The sequence below is a fragment of the Podarcis cretensis genome (assembly GCF_951804945.1).
Source record: "Podarcis cretensis genome assembly, chromosome: 1".
Classification (NCBI taxonomy): Eukaryota; Metazoa; Chordata; class Lepidosauria; order Squamata; family Lacertidae; genus Podarcis; species Podarcis cretensis.
This window is the reverse complement of record NC_137170.1, coordinates 119,321,546-119,346,002: the sequence shown is the minus strand read 5'-3', so window position 1 is coordinate 119,346,002 and position 24,457 is coordinate 119,321,546. Positions and strand designations below refer to the sequence as shown.

The window sequence follows — 24,457 nt, the reverse complement described above, 5'->3', positions numbered from 1 at the left end:
GCACATAGAAATGCTTACTAAAAATAGAGAAAACACATTTCTCTCACACAGGAGGATTAAATGTAGCAACAGCAGCAGCTGGGTGGCAAGCTGCCAGCACAGACAGGCTTGAACCAATGCCCCTTTTCTATGTGCGACAAAATAGGCCACTGTTGTTGTTTTTTTGTGGGGAGAGACTGCTCTTTTCAGAGAAAAAAAGATGCCTTGTACTGCTTATGTTATTCTGAAGGTCCTTTCCAAGTGGGGTCACAAATTTGACCGGGCTGAAAGGCATTTTCAAATGCAGACTTAGTGCCAAAATTATGTCCTCTTTTCTTTGTTCTCAAGCATAAACTCTGAAATTGTAAGCCCTGGGCACTTAATATTAAGTTCTTGCCCCGTGTCAGCTTAGAAACAAAGAACACAACAATGTTGGGATTTTGTGTACAGGTATAAGAGCATTGCTTCTCAGAGCATCTAGTGAAGACGGCGACATCTTATCGGGCAAACCAGCATAAGAGACTGCCTTTTCCTCTACGCTCCAATGTAATAATTAAAATGAGTATCCTTGAAACAGTACCATCTTTGGATCAAATATAAACAGAAAGCATAAATGCAGAAGCATTATGGATGAGCACTTTATCACTGTAGAAGGCACTTTCAGTACTCTCTCTAAAGCTTAAGTCAGAAGTGCTGTAAAACCTGTGTGTTTTAGCTTCTGATGTGGGGTTAAAGTGCTTTGTAGGGTGGCAAGATGGTAAACTATTGTAAACTGCAATAGCCATTTTGTATACATAATTTTTCTGTTAGCCACATGGACCTTTTGGCCTAGAGCCAGCTAGAAATGTAAGCACAATTTTGGAATGACAAAGCTGCTAGGTGTACTAGATTTACCATTATTCAGGGGTTATCCTGCAATCGTTTCTTTTTTCACCACTCAATCCTATGTGTGTTTTCTAGGAAGGGCCACTGAATTTAATGCGTCTTATTTCCAAGTAAGAATTCATGGCATTTCAGCTCTGGTGCCATTTAGTTTATTTCTTCTAATGACAGCATTGACAAGCTAATGCAGTGTGCAGTCACACCTACTTTTAGCATTTGATACTTCCATTATCTTTTAATCTCTTACGGTAACACTCATAGGAAGGTGGGAGATGCATCAAAGGCTAAGCTTTGAAAGGCAAGGCACCCCTACTGGACATTTGATTTCTGTGATATGCAAAAGCTTCTGCTTGGTGGTAGAAAAACACACCAGAACTATAGCAGAAATGAAGAAGCAGAAACACTCCTTGTCTGTACCTTGAATTCAATTGCACTTCTTAGTTTTCCAACTCCCTTGTTATCTGCACCTTTAAAATAGCAGAGATATCCCAGAGAATAAAGTGAACATTTTTTGGGGGGGAATCAAAGTTTATTTAATGTAGTTCATCCCTGAACATCTGTTTAAAAAACTACAACCCAAACCCTAAAGAGAAATCTACTGTCTGACAAGGTTAAGACTAGAGCTGACACAACATTCCTACAGCACACAATATCTACAAACTGTTAAGGCAGTAAATATTCTTCCCATGTCTTGAGAAATAACTTGACATTGCGGTAACATGTACTGTACCAAGAAGGGCTCAAGATGCTTAGATAGCCTTGATCAAGTTATACTCCACAGGTCAAAAATGTTGGCTACACAACTTATGTTGCTGTGCTGTTCTAACTTAAGAAATTGACCTCTTAGGGGGAACTTGGGGTGTGGGGTGTGGGAAATGCCTTGCTTCAAATATAATTAAGCATTTTGTTGACCATAAAAGTGATTTTACCCAGATACTATTAGGATCATTTAATGTAACCTGGAACCCTTGCTCCGTTCCTCACAAGAGTATTTACATCTATCACCAAGCAAGGATAAATTTTATTTATTTGTGAAGCTCCCACTCCTACAGAGGATTGCAAAGTACTTTTGCACGTGAATTTCTAAAACAAGGGACAATAACCTCCACTTACTCCCCACCAAAATAAAATCACATGGTTTCCTACACAAACTGAAGACACGTTTATTTTGTTAATAATTCCTTCACGTTTTGAAGCCTGTACATGTTTGCAACATATATACAAAATGCAAAGGGTTATTTGAAGTGAGACAGAAAGACAATTTACTGAGAACAGTCTATCTGAAAGAACGAGAGGTGCATGTGAGGAGCCCTTACTAAAGGAGTTCAAAAAAAGATGCAAGCAGTACATCTGCCACCCACATTATCTATTTTTGCCTCTCTCTGCTCCTGCTTCTCTCTCTGCGCTCCATTTTACTGTATTTGTCTCTGTAGCTCTCTCTGTGTTGCTCTCTGCGCACGTCTGAGCTGCAGCTTTTCGCTTCACTTTTCCTGTGCCGCTCCTCATTTGGGCTAGAAGTCCTGTACCTCCTGTCAACGTCTCTCCCGCTCCTTTCCTCCTTGCTCTGGCTCCTGCTTCTGCTCCCATACCTTTCAGATTCTCTTCTCTTCTCTGTGTTATCATTTCTGCTTGTTGTGGGCTTTCTTCTGCTCTCAGAGGAGCTCCATTTGTTGTTCCCTCCAGAACTATCTTGCTTTAAAAGTCCACACTTCTCTCTATCTTTGTCCTTGTTACCATGACTGCTGGAGGGATCTTCATAAAGTTTCCCCTTAGTCTTCGCCTTCTCTTCAGAATCACTGCTGCTAGCCTCTGAAAACTTGGCTTTTCTTCTTTCCTTAGAATCCATCTTCTTTTGTGCTGCTTTATCTCGGCTGTCAGTCTCACTATCACTGTTGCTTTCTGAAGAGTCACTGGAGGATGGGGAAGAGGACCTGCTCTTATGTTTCCTGTGTTTACTTTTGCTTTTTCTCTTCTGCTGCTTTTTCTTCTTTCTATCTCTCTTCTTCTTCTTCTTCTTTTTCTCCAGGCGATCCAGTTTCCTTTTATTTTGAGCATGGAAAAGCAGAGCAATTAAGCAGAGAAGTATGGCAGGGGAATAATGTTATATTTTAGAGGCCAGACCTTACGCAATATCAGACTGTGACGAGTTTACTATTTAAAAAATAAGAACACACTCTACTCCCAAACTTGCCACCTGCTGATGAAATGTAAGGGGCAAAGGGAGCAATTTGCACCTGGGCCATAAAGGTAGTTTTGCTTTGGGTTGTTTTTTTAAAAAAAACAGACATGTTCTAAATATTTTTAAATAAAACATTTCTTCCAGTGTTCTAGGATCTAGATACCTTATTTACCTGTGAGTAATATTATTTTTTATAAAAAGTTTGAGAGGCACAGTATCATGGCTCCAGTCCTGTCAAAAGGGCCAGGTATGGAAAAAACGGATATGGTAGGATGCTTTTTGCCCCCCTAACACTGCCTGGGGCACATGCTTCTTCCCCTCTAAGCCTGAAACCAGCAAGGGGCCATGCAGGAACAGGATCCTGCTTGCGTGGATGGGGAATTGTATGTGCATGCCTAATTCTCAGCCCATCCAGCAGCAATGGTTGCACATCCATAGCCTTGCCTAATGATCAGTGACGGTGCAAACACACTGTTTGGAAGAGGCAGAATGGCTGGGTTGGATTTAGAATCCCTTCCTCCCTGCCAAGCATAGCTGCTGATTGTCTGAAGGTGCTACATGTGCCCCCTCCAAGATGCTGTGAATGCAGATGAGTGTGTTTTATTTAAAATTATAGTCTTGACTTTAGACACTAGTTGCCCAGGGCAGCTAGCAATAGTAATAAACAAATATTTTTTTTAAAAGACTCCATCCACAATGAAATGCAACACTGTTGGAAGAAGTAAAGTTGTTAATAATAATAATAATAATAATAATAATAATGGCATTCTGCTGTTTTAAGAGGCTCACTTATGTGTAAGTCCTAGTTTCCCAAAATTGTTGTGGCTAATTTCATTAATTATTCTGGATTAAAGAGTACAGTTAACATTTCATCCAATAAGAACAAGTATCATTTTTTCCCCATATTGTATATATTTTTCAACTGAACATATTTACAACTGTAGAAGGTTGTTGCCATATATAATTCATTCATTTTATGTTATTGAGAGAGTCCTTCTGTCTGCCCTTGATGAAATATATAAAAAGACAGCATTCAGACTTAGAAAGAACTAGCTGAAACATCACCTCCATATATAGGCCTAAGAGCACACTATAGACAAAGTAAATAGAGGGAAAGGTATTTCAGAATTTCAGTTCCCCAACCTTGAGAGCTTCTACTGAAAACATGGGAAGTGCTCCAAAGTGGTGCATATAATACTGGAGCAAAATTTATTAATTATCACCAATATCGCTTAGGATTCATCCACCCCCAATATTATATAGTGGTGCCTCGGGTTACATATGCTTCAGGTTACAGACTCCGCTAACCAGAAATAGTGTTTCAGGTTAAGAAATTTGCTACAGGATGAGAACAGAAATCGTGCTCCGGTGATGTGGCGACAGCAGGAGGCCCCATTAACTAAAGTGGTGCTTCAGGTTAAGAACAGTTTCAGGTTAAGAACGGACCTCCGGAACGAATTAAGTACTTAACCTGAGGTACCACTCTGTGTGTGTGTGTGTGTGTGTGTGTGTGTGTGTGTGTGTGTATACATATGTGTGTACACATATGAATAAAAAAAACTTTGTGGTGTCTTGTTGGTAACTTTTAAAGAAGTACTACTATCTGTTAGCATTATAGTTACCTCAGAAGTTTCTGTTTTTGCTTAGTTGTCAAGGATTTCAAAAATTCCACTTCTGGATCATCTTCCCCTTCACTTGCAACAAATTCCTATACAATGAAAATGGGAACAGGTTGCTATGGAATACAAACAGAAATGGCAGCACTTATCTTATGCCTTAATGACCAGGACAAACAATATGAATATTATACAGTCGTATTTTGGCTCCCAAATGCCTTGCAAGTCGAACGTTTTGGCTCCCGAATGCCACAAACGGTTTGCAAACGTTCTTTGGAACCTGAAGGTCCGACCCGGGTTCCGCAGCTTCCGATTGGCTGCAGGAGCTTCTTGTAGCCAACTGGAAGCTGTGCCTTGGTTTCTGAACATTTCAGAAGTCAAACGGACTTCTGGAACAGATTCCGTTTGACTTCCAACGTACGACTCTATTATATTAGGATAACATCATCTTATTTTATAGTTGACTGAGTAAACACACGGCTTTTTTGAGAAGAAAATGAGTTAAGAATGCCACAACAAAGCGTTCTACGTATTTGGATAGAGGTTTTTAAAATTTACTTAAATGAAGTAGCTTTGTAAAGTCATGATAAAAAGGAGACAGTATGGGAATAAATATTCACAAAGTCCCAATAATTCTGAACCAAGGAAGACCATACTCTTTATGGAGGTATTGACTGGTTGAATAGTTTACTTCCCGATCTTAGGCTTTCCCCTTTTCAAACGATGTGTTTCCATTTTAACATTTAAGATCCTTTTATGTGCTTTGGTTTCTCATTTCTTGCACGCTGGTCGGAGCTCAATTTTTATGAAGTACAACTCAAATTATACATAAAATGCACACCCCACACTGAGGGGCCAAGTTAGATGTGACAGCAGTTGGTCCATGTCTTTAAATGCAGGACTTGCATGTAGAAAGGAGAGGGTGGAGATGTCCAATTTTAAAAACAAAGGTTGCGTGTGAGTGAGAGGAGCAGAATCCTCATCCCTCCTGAGGCTTATCTCCATGCAGCACTTTTATCTCAGCCAGGCACACATCTAATATTGGAGTCCCCATTGGGGGGGAAAGTGTCTGAAGAGGAACTACAGGGAGAAAAGCCACAGGGGTCACGTCCTTTCACCTGTGTGCTTTTTTTAGCATTTAAAATCAGAACCGCTCTCCATTTTTTATACGTGACTAGGGCAGGCTTCCTCAAACTTGGCCCTCCAGATGTTCTGAGACTACAATTCCCATCATCCCTGACCACTGGTCATGCTAGCTAGGGATCATGGGAGTTGTAGGCCAAAAAACATCTGGAGGGCCGAGCTTGAGGAAGCCTGGACTAGGGCAACTCTGTGTTTTAAACACACAGATCTGCAATCTTCATGTGTAACTTGTCCAAGAGTTTGAGAAGAGATTAGGTGATGCATCTGAAGGTCTCAGTTGACAACTAAGTTGCATTCTGGAGCACATACTCTCTGGCCCTCTCAGCCCAGGTGAGCCCCAGTGATACCAAGGATCCAGAAATCTCATGCACTTGATGCTGTACTTCCATCCAAGAAGCAGCTTTAAAAGCTTTCTCACCAGTAAATGCAAGCCTAGATGGCTCCAGTTGTCTCCTTTGGATGCCACCAATGAACAGGGGAGAGCCAGTGGAAAGACCACAGTGGCAGACCCTTTGTCATCTCCCAACCCCGGTATGCCTTGACTTGCTATGTGTTTTCCAAACTTGCCTGTACCCTCTTCCTGGAGCACCCAAGGGAAGTGTTCTGGATTGCACCTTCCAAACATGGCATTGCCTGAAGGACATTTTCATTATTTCCCCTCTGGCTTCACCCACTGGTTGCTCTGGCTAAGGCAGCCTCTTAGGATAAAGCAAAGGTAGCAGAAGCTAAAACTATTTCCTCTGGCAGGTATTAAATCACTACTAACCCACAGGAGGCATTTCATTTATTAAACTATGGGTTGGAAAAATTATTTTACTCCTGTCACTCTGGATAACAAAAAAAGAAGTGGAAAACACAGTAAGTTTCAGGACACACATCCCTTGCTCTATCTATTCAGCTTTCCCATGGATATGCATATTATAAAAACATTAAGTAACAATTCACAAGCAATCACATTTAGATTTACAGACATTTTCAGCTTACTGATAAAAAGATCATTACCTGTGATGGATCATTTGCGGTCAAGTTTCTCCCCAGTACATTTTGTTTCAGTGCAAACCCACTGTTTCTCATCTCCGCTATTAGCTCCGAGGGGTGCATTGATGGCCCTGTTCACCAAAATCACAGTTTGAATGTATCATTTATATCTCTCTACCTTTTTTGGACTCCACAGTGGGAATTCGGTTGAAGCTTTGTTAAGTAAAATCACAGCTAAATCAACTCAATAATCTTCTGCTGAGCAAATAATCAGATATGATTTTCTAAAACAGCAGTCTGGAGATTCAGATGGAAAATAATTGCATTTTTCTTTAAGTGCAAGGGGATTCTCTTCTTATGTAACTTTGTCATGTTGAAAACAATATATTTTAGGTATTGTCTGCCTGTAAGCTTTTGATAAAAGTACAAAAATAAAATAAAAAAGCAAGCTTTGAAAGCCATGCCAAATTTTAAGATGCAAATGTTTTCTGATACCAAGAATAAATACGAACACATACTTTTAAGAGGGATACTTTAAAGATGTTAGAAAAAATAGTTTTCAGAAAATTAAATGTTGTTTAAAATGCTTACAATATAAATCTCAAATGAGAGCATGCAAGTCACATGGCCCGTGATTTGTGGAAGGTCTACAGAATCACAAGAATTAGATGTCTTAAATATTTTATTTTTATTCATAAAATTTATATACTGCTTGACTGTAGAAAAACCTCAAGGAGGTATTGCTATGAGTGGATACAAATGTAATGATTCCTTTCTCCTCACTGTGATTAGTGGCTCAAAAATCGGATTGCTCTCTTCCCCTCTCTGCTATGTTTGCCCAACCCAGGAACCTGCCTTATTATTATATCTGTACCAACATGAACCACATTTAACCTTAACCACAGCATACTTGGCATGTATAGGATTGGACTATAACTACCTTTTTGCTCTTCAGGTGGAATTGCATGTTAAAATTGTTCTTATTCTGTTTCCCTCCCCCCAACCTGGCAAAACGCCAGTATGTTACATTAGCCTTAAGTATTTTTTAAATTTGTACTTCCAAACGATATTCTGTCTCATCAGCATGATGGCACATTCATTATGGAAAAAAGAGGTGGTTTGCTGCATTTGGTACTGGAAGCCTCTTAGCATTACTATGAATTAGCTAGTTATTACTTATCAACTGATAGTGTTCTTGTTGTCAGTAACAACAACTTAGCTTCATTCTCACCTTTTGCTGTTTCTATCTGCTGTCATTCATTTATTAGCCAAACTTTTTGTTTAAAGCAGCTCTCAGAAATTGTGTGAATGTGCCCACAACATGCTTTCACAGCACAACACCTCTGCATGCTCAGGTACATGTTCATCTCTCACAAGGGCACGCTCCCAGCCCAATGAAAGTTGGGGTGCCAGAAGTTGTAGGGATAAAATATTGAAGATCGGTTTTGGAGGTTTCGTTCAGAGAACTGAGATATTTTTAAGACTCAACACATAATGTTTCCTGCTTGGCAGGGGGTTGGACTCGATGGCCCTTGTGGTCTCTTCCAACTCTATGATTCTATGATTCATAAAGTACTCCTGTGCTGCTAATACTGTCTCTTGCTAAATGTCAGCTGAAGTTATTTCCAAATCAGTGCGCTTATGATTTGCCTGCCTTAGAGGTTGGGTGTGCATATAGGATCATATAAGGATAAATGTTGTCCACAAGCAAGGCACAAAAGAAGATGAACTTTGGATTTTTAACATCCCGAGTCACCTTCCTTGAGGTTATTGATTTGCCACCACAGGCCCTCTCTTCAGAAGTTGCTGTTGTTGGTATGTGATTTCCTCAGTAGGGTGGGTTTGAGGCTGAAGCAGTTACGGTTTCTAATTCAGCACACTAAACGCCAACCTTAACTGCTCTGTAAAGCTTGGCCCTGTAATCTAGCCTTATGTTCTATGTTTTATTTATTTATTTATTTTTCTAGTTCATCGCCAAACAGCACGATATCTGAGAATCCTAGTGGTTGTTAAGAATGCCTTTTAAAGTGGAACACTTATACAGAGTGGTCTTAGTTGGTCTTTAAGGTGCTACTGGAAGGAATTTTTTTATTTTGTTTTCACTTATACAGAGTTTAACTGCTAGGCCAATGTTGTGTGTGAATGACATAAACATCTCTCCTCCCCCTGTCCAATATAAAATGAAAGCAGTGTCTCAATAGGCTCTAAATCTTCAGTGAAATGTATAAAAAGGCATTATAAGAATACAGATTCAGCTGATGTCAAAGAAAAGAGTAATTTGCAAAAGGGTACAAAACGAGTGTTCGGTATTGCTATAAAGGGTGATCCTTTGACGGATATGTAGAGGTGCTCTTCAAGATGCTACTAATATGTATACATACACACATAGGCTGCAATCCTATACATGCTTACCTGAACTTATGTCCAATCAGAAATGCATAGGATTGTGTTGCTTGAGTTGTGGTTGAAATAAATGCAGGGCATTAGTTTCAAACCATGTTATTATTCCTCAAGATCGTTCCTTTCTCTTAAGGCGATATAAAAGTAACCACATCAAATGGTCTTAGATATACTACTTTTGTTTTAAATAATGCAACTCTTAATTATATCAAAGAACAGGCCTTTGAATCTTGCTTAATGCACTCTGTCCTCTTTACTAAAATCTGAACAGGGTAGCAGTGTGTGGCACTGCAGCTTAAGCAAATCAAAAAATGAATGCTGATTCAAAATTGAAGGCGATTTCTGTACTTCTTCGCTTCTTAAGTTTAGATTTGGATTTCAAGAGGTAGAAAAAGGAACAATAAGCATGACCAAGACATAGGACAAAATGAGGGCAGGGGCAAGTCTGGTTCTCCAGATCTGTTCTGGAGCTGTTCTTATAAGGGGTAGATAATGAAGTACCATATTTTTTTGTCCCATAGGACGCTCCGTCCCATAGGACGCACCTAATTTTTTTTGGGGGGGGGGGATAAAGGAATTTCCCCCCTCTTTATTTACCCCCCAAAACCAGGTTGGGGAACAGCAGGATGGCGGCGCTGCGCCTCCCCGCTGTCCCCCGAGCCTGTGGGGCTGGCCGATGTCTGCCCGGCGCGCGGGGCGCTCTGCTTCAGGGCATCCTGCGCGCCGGGCGGCAGGCTGCTATCCGCAGTGTGGGGAGCCCTGCAGGAACTCCCGCGGGCTCCCCAGGCTTGCTGATAGCTTCCTGAAGCCTGGAGAGCGAGAGGGGTCGGTACGCATCGACCCCTCTCGCTCTCCAAGCTTCAGCGAAAGCCTGTATTCGCCCCATAGGATGCACACAGATTTCCCCTTCATTTTTGGAGGGGAAAAAGTGCGTCCTATAGGGCGAAAAATACGGTAACAGGAACTGTAATTTAGGCTGTTCCCATAATGCAGGGGTGGGAAACTCTCTGGCCCAGTAGGCCAGATCTTTATCACGCACCCACCCCATCCTCACAGGCCACCTCTGACAGGAAGGTGGGACTACTCATTTAGTCATTTGATGTCAGGTGATTGAAACCTGTCAAAATGCAGCACTTTGTACAGAGCTTCGAAAATGCCTGACAATCAACAGGTTCTTGGGTGCTTGAGAAGTGCTGCAGGAGAGTGCTGCTCTATGCTTGGTCTTGGGACTTGCAAAGCACTTTGTGCAGCTTTCACCGAATGCTTGAAACCAGTTGATTGCTGGGCTTTTGGGAAGTGCTGTCGAAGGGGCTTTGACAGAGTCCACAAAGCCCATTTCAAAGCTCTGTCCTTCCCTGCCCCACACCTGTTGTCATATATGTCATCACGTGTAAGGCAGGTGGATATGGCTTTGCTTAAATTTGGCCTGCGGACTGGGGGTTCCCCAACCTGCTATAATGTCATGTTAGTGAAGGGCCTCATTCTCCAAGCCCAGTCCTTCTCCTCCTTTGTCAAACAGCCCCTCTGACAAGGGAAACCTGTAAAGATGCTTTGGGGGAAATATATGTACAGCCAAACAACAAAAATGTAATTAGAAGCATTTCAGCAAGGACAACAAATGGTAATATATTAAAAGTGTGAGTGTGTTGTGTTAGAGTGGAAAGGTCAAGAATAGAGAGAGAGAGACAAGGAGATTTCATTGAGTCCTGCATACAGAGTTCCATCTTGAGGTGGTTAGCTTTAAAGGCAACCCTCAGAAGGAGACAATTTTTGCACAACTCAGTTGCTAATAGGAAAATGCAAGGTTGCTATCGGTGACTAAAAGTGAACATGCTGCCCTCTAGTGGCTGGCTAGGATACATTCTGAAAAGTGACAGGTAAATCAGAAACCTCTACAGCACAGGTGTCAAACACAAGGCCTGCGGGCCGAATCCGGCCCGCCAGACCTCATCATGTGGCCCGTGTAGCCGCCGGCGGCCACCAGCCTTCACCTTTTATTCTCGCCTTTTTTTTTTTTGACACAAGAAAGCCGCCTCTTCAGCGCATGCGCGGCAGCCTACAAGCCAGAGAACGTCTGCCCTCTAGTGGCGCCGCGGCCCCCAATGAATTTGAGTTTGACACCCCTGCTCTACAGTATTTAAAAACACACACTCTCTCACACACACTCTCTCTCTCCTTCAAGCTCATGTAAGGTGGTAAAACTTCATTATGATTTTTTGAAATGTCTCTGGGTTGTATCTTCATGTGGCAGCCCTTTTTACTGGTTGCTTATGCTTATTATGTCATCATCCAAATGGCCAATGCCATCTTTCTCTAACTTTTCTAATTTAATGTGTGAACAAAGTGAACCAAACAAGTATAACATTTTAATCTGGACTCTGCTGAGAGGACACACTGCACAACAGTACAGTGAACAATTCCATTTTTTCCTCTTTGCTAGGACTGATTTTGTCATGGTGTGTTGAAACGCATCAGGGGGCAACCGATGTCAGTTTTTGGTATGCCACGAATTCTGTCAAATTTAGAATATTTAAAATAGGAATTGATTTCCCTGCCTTGCTGCAATAAAGTATGTGCCCACTGACCATTAAGTACGGATGGTTAGCTATTGTAGGAAACACAGGTTTAACCTGTATTCATAGGGCCATTCTTCAAGCAGGTGTGTGCAAACTTTCTTTGCACACACCTCAGTTTACAATCGATGCTGACAAATAACCATTCTATTTCCGCAGCTTCTAATTCTTGTTGGCTTCATTTTAAAAACATTTTCCAATATCTGTATTGTTTTTTATACAGTGGTACCTTGGTTTAAGAACAGCTTAGTTTATGAACAACTTGGATAAAGAACGCTGCAAACTCGGAAGTAGATGTTTTGGTTTGTGAACTTTGCCTTGGAATAAGAACATGTTTCGCTTCCTGTTGAGTGTGTTCCATTTGAAAATTGAGTCCCCCGCTGCTATGGGAAAGCAAGCCTTGGTTTAAGAACGCTTTGGTTTAAGAACAGATTAAGTTCATAAACCAAGGTACCACTGTATTTTGTTTTTGTTTTGGAGTCAGTATTTTGCTTTGCATCCATGATAGCACCACACAGACACATAGATATGGATTGAATGAAAAAACCTACCCTAAATTTTAATGCCCTGGCTGCATTTTGAAGTTGCTCTAGATCGCACTTCTAAACCTATCTACTTGGCCGCAAGTCGCACTGTAATTAAAAGGATTTATATTCCATCTGAAAAGAAGACATGATATTTAAAAGGTGTAAATCTTAAACAAACCCTGACTGAGGGCCAGACAGTAAATTTTAAGATAGCAGCAATTGTCAATGGCAACCATGTTCTGTTGCTACCTGTTGTACAGAGAGTAAGATACAAAATATAAAACTAAATCCCATGATAAAACTAAGCTGATCCCATGATATCACTAAGTTCTGCAGTTCCCTGCTCTTGTTTTGTGTCAGAAGAACCCATTGGCAATGGGCATGGTGGAAGAGCACAATGTGGAACATTGTTTTGTTTTAACATGAGGCAAGTTCTACTGTAACAGAAGGAAAGAGGGAACGAGTTTCCCAGTAGCCATATTTAGTGGTAGCCACACGTTTCTTGCAATGTTAAATCTGGCCTTCAGAAGAAGCAGAAGTAATTGTGCCCCTCCAGCAGTTTTGTCATAGTAGTTCATCAATGGTATAAATAATTAGCATTTGCTGGTCGTTAACTAGAAGACAAAAAAGCTAGATTAACATTAGGGATCTTTTGGATGCAACTGACCACACCTTCAGGAAAATACACAGTGCCAGTTCACCTCAACTGATAAGAGTTTTGCATTTAATTGCTACCTTATATTGATTATGAACCTGGAAAGTTACAATCAGTGGGGAAAAATATTTTTTTAAAAATCTAAAACCAGCTTAGCCTAAAGAAGCATTTTGATTGCCTAATTTAACTTTGTAAAGGCTGTAGTAAAGCTTATAGCTGGTCTCGGTAAACCTCGCAGCTGGAATATTCTCACACTACCATGTAGCTTTCCAGTGATCAAAGTAAGTTACTTTATATATCAAACTAAGATTTCATAATGGAAATAAATGCAACACCGGGGGGGGGGGTACGCAGTTGTCATGAAATAATTACACTCCTGGGAGATTACAGACAAGGCTGTACCCCAGGGGTGTGATTATCCCATGATAACCACATCCAGTGAAATTGCCTTATTGCAAAAATAATCTCCATTCACCAGCAAGATATATTATTCAATAGGAGACTTGTGAAAGCGGAGAGATTATATTTTTTTAAAGGTCTGAATCACCAACTGGATTAGTACTATGGTCTGTATACAAAGGGAAAAATGAAACCCACACAGACAGAATGCATGTTATTTCTTCTGTCTGCTACAGTATAGAGCTGTGCTGTTTTGTATTGTTAAAAACAGACACCCATTCTTAAGGAACAAGGCACTCATCAGCACCAAACAGGGGCTTTAAACTGTATGGGTGCAATCACCCTGATGTTATTCTGTACAAAGCAGGGGTTGCTAGTCCAGAAGGGCAAAAGAAGCGCAGCGACCCACCAAATGCAGCCACTTCCCCATAACAGCCCCAGTCTCCCTCCCCCTACTTAATCACAGTGCTTTACCACCCCACCCCACCCCACACAACTTGCACACTAAAATCACCCATGGCCTATCTTTCTGCTTGGAATCTGCACTGCTGTCGCCTGCCCCCCAACTCTCCAGAAAGGGGCAAGTGAGTGATAAAAACACCTATTTCCGCAAGCCATTTCCTATAGAAAAACAGTCCTCAGGCAGGGCAACGAGACCCACTACTCTAAATAGCCTTCTTTCCTTGATTGGAAACACCTAGCCAATCAGGACACAGCTATTTGCTGCAATTTACATAAAGTAGCTTGTTCAATCAATCAATACCCACAACCAATACATCAGAAGTACTTCAAAAATATTCTTTCCCCCCACCACCCCGACCCACCCACAATTTTATTCTGATTCATTTAGGATAAACATTGCTGCTGATGCAGTTCTGTGCTGAGAGAGAGCAGCTTAGCAAACACACCACTTCAGAGGTTTGGCAGGAAAACAGCAGAAGGAGCAGACAGGCTTTGCTGCTTTGGTTTAAAGCAGGGACAAGAAACGCCGACAAGAACGTTTGGTTTATGTGCTGCACTGGGAGTAAAAGCTCTCATTTCTCAGTGTAGCACACACAAAAAGCTCTCGCCCAGCCCTTAGCCTCACTGTTTCTGCTCCTCCTACCCGCTAACCTTGCTTTTTCCCTACCTGTTCCTAGCCTATTTATTTCTGCCCCATCTCTTAAGCACAAGGAGCTGCTGACTGTGAGACTCCAAGATCGGGTGGTAAGTTGTAATGGAAGAGGAAAGAGAGATAAATAAATCTGCCCTCCCCATCTTGACAGCTCCACCAGCCCCAGATGCCATCTGGTTGGGGCAGATCAGTGTAGGATGTGAGTGGAACCAGCTGCAGTTGATTCCTGCCATGCAGCCAAGAGCTTTGAAACCAGCACTGCTAGGTGCAGTGTGTTCTTGCTGGAAAACCATCCCTGGATGGCACCTTCAAGATTGTGACAAGGGTGAGGTTGTCCCACCTTTCCTCTAAAGGAGGCTCCGGTATGAAACTTCCCAACTGGAATTCATTAGCAAATCTGATACTGTGGACTCAATAGAGAATTGGCTGGCTATCTCACTGACTTAATTTAGGTGTTGATTTCCACTAGCTTCCTATGTCAATTCATCACCAGTGGCTTTTAGGTAGAAATTGGTCATACACACTGTGATGGCATATGGCATTCATCTGTGCAAAGTAACAGGATGCATCTACTGTTATGTCTTGGACTGATCGACCTTTAAGCTTCACTTTGGTACCTCTGGTTGTGTCTTGGACTGATCGACCTTTAAGCTTCACAGTGGTACCTCTGGTTGTGAACGGGATCTGTTCCGGAGCCCCATTCGCAACATGAGCAGAATGCAACCCACGTCTGCGCGGGTTGCGATTCGCCACTTCTGTGCATGACGTCATTTTGCGCATCTGCACATGCACGAGCGGCGAAACCCAGAAGTAACCCTTTCCAGTACTTCCCGGTCGCCGCGGGACGCAACCTGAAAACACGCAACCTGAAGGAAATGTAACAAGAGGCATGACTGTACTGTACTGCAACATACCTGTTAAGCCTAGTATTACGCAGGACTCTTTGCTATTTTTACTGCAGCAGATGATCAGTTACCCCTCTGGAAATTATTTCCAACATACTAACAATGCCCAAAATTTTACTCCAGAGTTTTAACAGAGGGTGCTCCAGAGACGTCAAAAACTATGAAAGTAATCTGCAAACTGCTGAGGTTTAATAAGCAATTCACAAGGATAGACAGAAGATAGACCATAGCTCATTAGCCAAAAGTGACAAGGGTAGCTTTTCCAGCCACTTCATGGCCTGCCTGTGCAGGCTGTGTCTTTGTGAAGTGTATCTGTATGAAAGAGAGAGTGATGCATCTGTGTCTGTGGTCTATAGGTGTGTGATGAGTGCCTGCATCTGCATGTGGAGTGGTTGCATGGTAAGGGAAAATAACTGTACTTGTTATTAGACAACAACAGCATCATTGTGTGTGTGGAAAAGTCAATACAGTCATACCTCTGGTTGTGAACGTGATCCGTGCGGGAGGCACGTTCACAACCCACAGCATTTGCAGCCTGAAGCGCTGCGTCTGCGCACGCGTGTGACACAATTTGGCGCTTCTGCGCATGATGTCATTTTGTGCTTCTGCGCATGTGTGAGCACCAAAACCCAGAAGTAACCGGTTTCGGTACTTCCGGGTTTGGCGCGGTCTGCAACCCAAAAACACGCAACCCACAGCGTTCGTAACCCGAGGTATGACTGTACTGTGTTATTTCCAAAATCAGGACCAGCGGGACACGGCTGGCAAGCATGAGGTTGTCTGGTGGAAGGGGTAGAGGGAAGCAGCAACGAGTGCACATTCTCTCATTCTGTGTTGTGCTATGTCCCCAATGGCAGCAACTTTGTGACTGGCACCCACAACACTTAGAAGTGGAAATGTGCCCAATGGCCAAAAAAAAAGTGACCGCTATACTATAATGCGAGGTTATTGCAGAAACCAAAGTTGTTGAGTGCAAAATACTGATGACAACTCTAAAATGACAGGGTTGAATCACGAATGCTACAAAGCAAAGAAAGTCACACTTTCTTTTCTGGTACACAGGGAAGCCTTCTTTCCCTTCCACTGTCAATTACTATCACTGCCAGTGGTTACTGGAAAGTTTCTTTTTTAATTCTAAAAGCCCCAAGAGGACCCCCTCAGCCTAAGAGAATCCAATTTGTGAAAGAAGGCCTCTCTCTCTCTCTCTCTCTCACTGATATGAATAGATAGCAACACAGAAGATCACCAGGGGAGGTGAGAGAAGAGCAGGGATTTTAACTTAAGTCTCCTAGGCCTAAGGATATATATTTGTTATACAAATAGAATGGATATACAGTGATACCTTTGTTTAAGAACAGCTTAGTTTATGAACAACTTGGATTAAGAACGCTGCAAACCCGGAAGTAGCTGTTTTGGTTTATGAACTTTGCCTTGGAAGCAGAACATGTTCCACTTCCTGTTGAGTGTGTTCCATTTGTAAATTGAATCCCCCACTGCTATGGGAAAGCATGCCTTGGTTTAAGAATGCTGTGGTTTAAGAACGGATTTCCGGAATGGATTAAGTTTGTAAAGCAAGGTACCACTGTATTTAAGTTTAAAGAACTGAGCACAAGAATATCTACCATTTGAACTATTAATAAAGGCAAAAAAAAAATCACAACTCAGTTTGTAATATTAGAGAACTAAAGAACAGTACTTAACTTGCTGGCAGAAGCAAAAAAAACTCCACCGATTTCAAGAAAGAGATAGATAAATTTAGGGAGACTATTTGCACTTGTCCACAATACACCAAAACTTCAGATTATTTTCTCAGTTCCCTGAATGCTACCAACGTGGCATGTGGCAATGTGGTAGAATGTGCAGATACCCAGTGGAATGTGTTTGTGTCTCAATACAACTTCCTTTTGTGTAGGGGTAAGGAACCTTGTTGAGCGCGAGGGAACCTTTTGGGGGCCGCATGCCAGTGGTGGATAGGGCCAGAGGCAAAAGTGTATGTACAGTACAGTACTTTGTACAGTAGGCTAGTTTCTAAACACCTTCTCAAACCCTTCTCCATCTAGACAAGCAAGAGGCATTAGCAGAGTTAAAGCTCACATTAGCTGAACAAGAATATTCAGGGTGCAAAACAGGGCCAGTGACAGATGTGGCCTGGGACTCCCCAGACGGAGAGGACTAGGGAGCCTCATTTGGTCCCCTGCTCCTGATTACACATTTCCTTCTCAAGCTCACAATCCTATGCACACTTATTGGATAGTATGTCCTCTTGAAGTCAGTGTGGCTTGCTTTTTAAGTATAGGATTGCACTGTTAATTTTTTAAAAAATGTATATTCTTAATTAGCTCTGAGAGCAATGGGCAGGTATCCTCTCTGTGCAGTTCCAGAGAATACTCCGAGCATCCTAGTACCCTGTCCTCCTTTTTTCCCTGGTACTTAAGGGATTCCCCTGTGCCTTGTAGCTGTAGTGTGAGTTGTGCCAGGAAATCCAAGAGCTTTCCATCAGGATGATGTCATTGCCCACGTATTGGCAGTGACGGGAGGGGATCAATGCTGCATGGGGCCACAAATGCACCCAGCATATTGCCTTAGTTTTTCAAGGCACACTTCAGTCCCTCTGGCAACATACGTATTTTGATAGAATGATAAAAATACATTTAAAGTGCTTACCTGAGCCATCATTGGAAACAGAGCTTGCGTTAATTCCAGAAAGGCCGAACAAAGGGCATTCTCTGTCTGTGTTCACGTGGCCCCACTTGTGACATTTAATGCACCTCACATTCCTCACCTGAAACAATGCCAATATTGACATAATTTTACTCTTCAGTATCCCCGTCTGTCCAATGAAACAGCTGCATGTTAAAAACCTAGTAAAATATTATGTACATCACTGAACATTTGAAATTCACCATGAAAACAGGAGGGGAGGAAATGCACAAAACTTGCCTGGATGCCAAATGGCTGGTCTCTAATGTTCATGTCATCCTTAGCATATCTGTTAAAGTACAAGAAGATATATAAGTATACATAAGCTCAACACTTACACTATTATTGGGGATTCAAACGATGTAGAATTAAGAATAAAGGAGAGCAGTTTCAATCGTGAAACCTTGGGTTTGAATGACATCAAATACATTACAAGTTTGTGAAATTACAGCATTTAGTCAAAACTGTCATGTTCAGCAAGTCAAGGAGGTTTCACTTGAGGAAAAAACATGTTTACACCCTTTCTACCATGTTTATTATTTTTTAATATTCTAATGATTTCCTGTAGCTTTGAGTTTTCTTGACTGCTGTTTTGTTACTCCTGCTTCTGTTCTGTCATCAAGATGTATATAGTTTTTCCATTTTTGTGAACTTCTTTTTAGACTTTTAACTGGAAAAGTAGCATTAGAACTAATTTAAATAAATACATGCATTGAGTTAGATCCATGTCTTGCATGAGAAGAGAGGCATTTGAGTAAGATTTGAATTTCACTGATTCCCCCATTCTGCTGCAACCCCCCCCCCTTCTGATGCTGTTCTGGAGGCAGGGACCAGAACTCTTTTCATACTTCCCTGAATCTTCCCATTGTGTGATGAATGTCAGTAATACTGGAAGTTTACTCAGCTGAGTTTGGTCAGCATTTTTCTTTATCCATTCACCTCTCCACAAGTTCATGGATTTTATATTTATTTAGATCTGATATATGGGACGCAGGTGGCGCTGTGGGTTAAAGCCTCAGCGCCTAGGGCTTGCCGATCGAAAGGTCGGCGGTTCGAATCCCTGTGGCGGGGTGCGCTCCCGCTGCTCGGTCCCAGCGCCTGCCAACCTAGCAGTTCGAAAGCACCTCCGGGTGCAAGTAGATAAATAGGGACCGCTTACCAGCGGGAAGGTAAACGGTGTTTCCGTGTGCGGCTCTGGCTCTGGCTCTGGCCAGAGCAGCGATGTCACGCTGGCCACGTGACCCGGAAGTGTCTCCGGACAGCGCTGGCCCCTGGCCTCTTAAGTGAGATGGGCGCACAACCCCAGAGTCTGTCAAGACTGGCCCGTACGGGCAGGCGTACCTTTACCTTTACCTTTTTAGATCTGATATAGGAGCCATAGGGCTCAGTTGATCCACTTTTGAAAAACAAGTCAAAGATAATACCACTTGAGAGGGCCTTTTTCTGTTGTTTTATTTAAAGAAGATTTCAACCTTGAGGAACTAGGAAAACCTTTTCAGACTTAAGACTTCAGAACACATACTTTTCAGACTTAAGAGCACATACTTGAAAATAAACTCTGCATACGGCATTATCCAAATAAGAAAGGGATAATTCTTACTTTTCACGTGGAGCTACCTTCTGCCATTCAAATTTGTACTCAGTCTCTCCTTCTTGCTAAAAACAACAAATATAAAGTCCTGTTAAAAACACCTGGTTTAAAATTTATGCCCAATATTGGGGGGGGGGGAGAAATAAATTTCAAAATTACCTCTTTGCTCTCTTGTTTCATTATCAGCATAGAAGGAAAAGATAAGACAAAACATTAGAAAAGACAAGTAGATATCAATATTGCAGGCAACATCCAGATAATAGGATATCATGCATCTCTAAAAATCATAGAGCACTTATTAAGTCCAAGTATTTTCCTTATTTTAAAAAATGCACATTTATTTGCAGTCATGTAAACCCCAAGGTCTTATTTTTAGACTCATAGCTGAGGCTGCAATAATACATACTTCCTTATGAGTAAATCTTATTAAACTTAGTAGTATTTACTTCTGAGTAAACCTGCCCAATACTCTGCTTTAAGAGTCTTTTCATAGTATTCAAACCTTAGATACAATGTAGGATCAAGTTCTATGAGCTACTATGCAGGGTTCCAAGCTCAGCAGAAAGGGATAATTTATATATTTGCACTGATGTTAGGAATTACCTTTCTTGGCTCCTGGTGGGGCCTCATACATAAAGTTTAGACCATTCTTCACACGCTCATCACCCATAAGCAATCTATACAGAAAACAACAAGAATGATCACAAAGAAATAGGAGATGGGTGTCTTAGATACTAAAACATTTAAAAATAAATGTTGACAACAAATAATGGTTCTGAAACAGATCATATACTTTTAAAATGTTTACTTTTATAGACATCTAATACAAGAAGAACATTTTTTAATAGTAGTAGTTGTGCTTAAGAAATATCCACAGACTTTTTGGTTACATTAAAATATTTTAGCTCAACATTCTAATTTTCACTGTATAAGCAGAGATAAGCATATCCTTCATAAAGTAATTACCGTATTTTTCCGTGTACAAGACTAGGTTTCCCCCCTAAAAAATAATGTCCAGAATTTGGGGGCGTCTTATACATGGGGGACATCTCTCCCCATTTTCTTAAATTGGAGTCCCCCCAAATAGATGGAAAAATACAGCAATACATTTTAAGTGCCATATTCTGAATGCAATGCACAAAGTACTGGAATTCTCCACTTCAACTGAATCATGAAAATTCAAAGTACTATTATTAATTCCAATTGTATTATTTGGTTTTGACTGTACTGTACTTTGATAAGCTTTAGGAATGGTGAAACTGGTCTGACACCAGATCTGTGGGAAGCAAGCTAAGGAGCTAGGTAGTGAACTGCAGACCTGTTTCAATCATGCCAAGTTCCATCTATAGGCAACTCCCCATTTATGTGTGGGTTACGTTCCAAGGCTTAAGGGTTTAAGGGCAAAAAGGAGAGGAAGTACAATACTGTTGTATAAGTGTTCTGGAATCGCAATGGCTTCAGTGAATACCAACTTACCATTTTTCAAATAAAAGTTTGAGACTCCAAAAGAGATTAGTAGTATGAGAAGTCCCAAACTGAAATGCTTATATCAGCTAGATTTTAGGAAAACAAAAAGAATAGTTTATTTTTATCTACTAAAATGTAAGATTAAATGTTGTTTCTCACCTGTTATCATAACATTCCTGCTCTTTAAGGTATTGCTGCATTAACTCTTCTTGTTTCTTTTTGTCGTAAGTTATTTTCTGCTCTGCCATCCATACCTAAAGGGAACAAATATGATATAAGTATTTCCACTTTATATGCAATCCGTACTGAAATTCTGTAATCCAAATAAATTAGGAAACACTGCCAGCATATGTGTAAACACAGTTACATGGTTTAAGAGATTAGATAATATTATGACTATCTGGTGTGCTGGTGGTGGAATTTGGAAAATCCCACATTATCCAGAAATTGCTTACCAATACACTAACTTTGCAGTTCAATTTATTTCAGCGGTATTAACTTCCAAGAAAATAAGGTGTTAACCACATATTTAGCATTTTGTCCTCATCTGTAAAATGCCCAGCTTTCAGGGGTTTGTAGCGGTAGCGGGGCACCTAAATAACCATCAGATAAAGATGACAAAATGTTAACTTTTAAGCTTCACCATTCTATCATGTCTTTATACCCAGCCTTTTCCCCTGACAGGGACAGTTTAAGATATAATCTGCTCTGCCCATGCTAGATGGCATTCCCCCAAGTGTTCTTGAAGGACATTATTGATCTCTTAAGTGAAATATATAACTTAACGTTAAAGTCAGTATCCATAGTGGAGTGGATGATAATAAGCAACGTAAAACCCATACGTAAACAAATAATCCAAGGGGACCCATGTAATTACACACCTGTCAGCCTCACAGGTACACCCTTCCTCAATATGACCCAGGTAGTTGGGTGACAATCAAGAGCAGATTGAGGGGGGCAGGCTTTAGGGGACAGAGAGGAAGGGGAAGTACCTGCATGTAATACTGAACATCACCCACGGTTTTCACAATGACAGTTCTCAATGGCCTGTATCAAATTGGCGCTTACTTGCTAACCTTGAGAGTAAGACCTATTTAGCTCAGTTGGGGCTTACTTTCGAACAGGCATATATAGAATTGCCCTGCTGAACAACAAGGCACAGAATACGAAATATTTTAAGCGCTCATCAAGGGCATATAGAACTGTAGAGTTGGAAGGGACCCTGAGGATCATCTGGTCCAACCCAAACCAATGCAGGGATATGCCACTTTCCTCTACAGCAGGGGTCAGCAAACCTTTTCAGCAGGGAGCTGTCCCTCAGACCTTGTGGGGGCAGACTATATTTTGGGGGGGAAAATATGAACAAATTCCTATGCCCCACAAATAACCCAGAGATGCATTTTAAATAAAAGGACACATTCTACTCATGTAAAAACACGCTGATTCCCGGACCGTCTGAGGGTCAGATTTCGAAGACGACTGGGCCTGATTTGGCCCCTGGGCCTTAGTTTGCCTACGCATGCTCTACAGCAGGAATGTACAACAGGTCGATCGCGATCTACTAGTAGATCTCTGCGATGTTTTGGTAGATCATGGTCGATCACTGGCTCCCTTTCCTCTGCGTAGGTAGATCTGACTCCTGCCCCGCCCTCTCCATTGTTTGAACTCAGGAAGGGAAGACAGAGCTCCCTCTGAGTGGCTGTTTTCATCCACAGTGACGCTATTGTGAGTGAGTTAAGTTCCCCAACTTCCCTTGCCTTCCTCCCAAAAACGGAACTCCCCTTCCCAAAGAAGCCTGCACCTTAACCCCGCAAAACCGGTCTTTCCTCCTCCCCAAAAAAGCTCAACAACTTTGAGCTGAACCCCTAAAAAAATGGGGGGTAGATCACTGCCAGATTTTAATTCTGAAAGTAGAAGCAGTCTCTTGGAAGTTGGCCACCCCTGCTCTACAGGGATTGAACCTGTAACACTGGCTTTATCAGCACCATGCTCTGTCCAGGGTGAGCTATCCAGGGTGATTTAATTTTAAAAAGTAGTAAGAGGACAGATGCTCCACCAGGGTCAGCCCAAGACATTTCGGCAACTGGGGCAGACCCCAAAATGGTAGTTTCAATTCTACCTCACCCACCAGGGAAGAAGGGGTGTGAGAGGATCTGCATCAGGAACAAGAGGGGAAAGATAATATTTACAGGTAAATTGCAAACAGATGAAAACACTGGCAGGATTATTGTAAAAACCTGCAGTTACATAAGAGTATATATTTAAAGAAGGTAAATAAATGAGCAAGTTAAGTGAATTTGGATATGCAGAAGATATTAAAAATAAATTTAAGGAACTGCAGAAAGAGGGGGAAGGAAGTCAAGTTTTAAAATGTCAAAATGACTGTAAAATCAGTGAAATGTATAATTTTTTTTTTAAAGGAACAAGAGGGGAAAGAAAGCTGGGCATCGGGATCTTCTGCCCCAGCATATGGATCCAACTCCCTCCAGCCCCCCCCAATAAAATATTTGAGGGGGCTGGGCCCCTCCAAAGTTGATGGGCATTGCCATTCAATTGATGCGTGTGCACCATAATCTTGTGATCCAGGGGGAGCGGCTTTCCTGATTCCTCCGCCCCGTATTTTATTCAAACTGGCCTCCCTGCTGTAGCCAGAGGCAGTCGCCCCACTTTGCCTCTTAATCCCCCCCCCTCCAACGTCCCATGGCTCAAGTGGTCACAAAACCAGGGCTGTGGATGCTGGGATGACAGAAGGGATGACCTGAAAATATCCCAGGCTGTGAGGGTTCGCTTTGTGCTAAGAGGAACCCACCCCCCAGAAATCCGAGAACCGTAGAGTTGGAAGGGACCCTCGGGGGTCATCTAGCCCAACCCCCTCATCTCTAAAGCGCCCATGGCAGAGGGCCATCTGCTTAAAAACAACAACACACCTCCGAGGAAGGAAAAGCCCCCCACCTCCAGAAGGAGGCCTTTCCACTATCGAACAGAAGAGAGAAAGCATCTCCCACCATCCACTGGAAGTTAAAAAGGGGAGGCTTCCCAACATACACGCCGATTCTACCACGTCTGAACGCGCCATGGGTGTATTGGCGGTGTGTGAAGCGTTCGCACGCAGTGTGTCGGCTGGGTTGGGGAAAAGGAGAAACCCGCTGGTTCATCTCCTCCTCCTCCTCCTCCTCCTCACCTTTTTGATATTGGACTTGGAGGCCGGGTGGAAGTCCTTCTTGCACATGAAGTTGGCGAATGATTTCCCCATGATGGCGGCGGCGGCGGCGGCTTCGGCTTTCGGCCACCGGGAATTCGGGCGGCGGCGGCGGCGGCGGCGGCGGCGGAGGACCCTTTTTTTTACCTC

General features: G+C 42.0%; 1 protein-coding gene across 1 annotated transcript; it reads right to left on the bottom strand.

Moving 5' to 3' along the window:
- Nucleotides 1–1,999: 1,999 nt before the first annotated feature.
- Nucleotides 2,000–24,425, bottom strand: CIRSR (corepressor of RBPJ and splicing regulator). The gene is given in 11 exon segments (XM_079983826.1): nt 2,000–2,236; nt 2,239–2,900; nt 4,663–4,748; nt 6,802–6,908; nt 18,015–18,132; nt 18,291–18,339; nt 19,651–19,706; nt 20,229–20,240; nt 20,243–20,318; nt 21,268–21,362; nt 24,290–24,425. Coding segments are annotated over 11 exon segments (1,383 nt in total). The 5' UTR covers nt 24,362–24,425; the 3' UTR covers nt 2,000–2,186.
- Between the last annotated feature and the right edge of the window lie 32 nt (nt 24,426–24,457).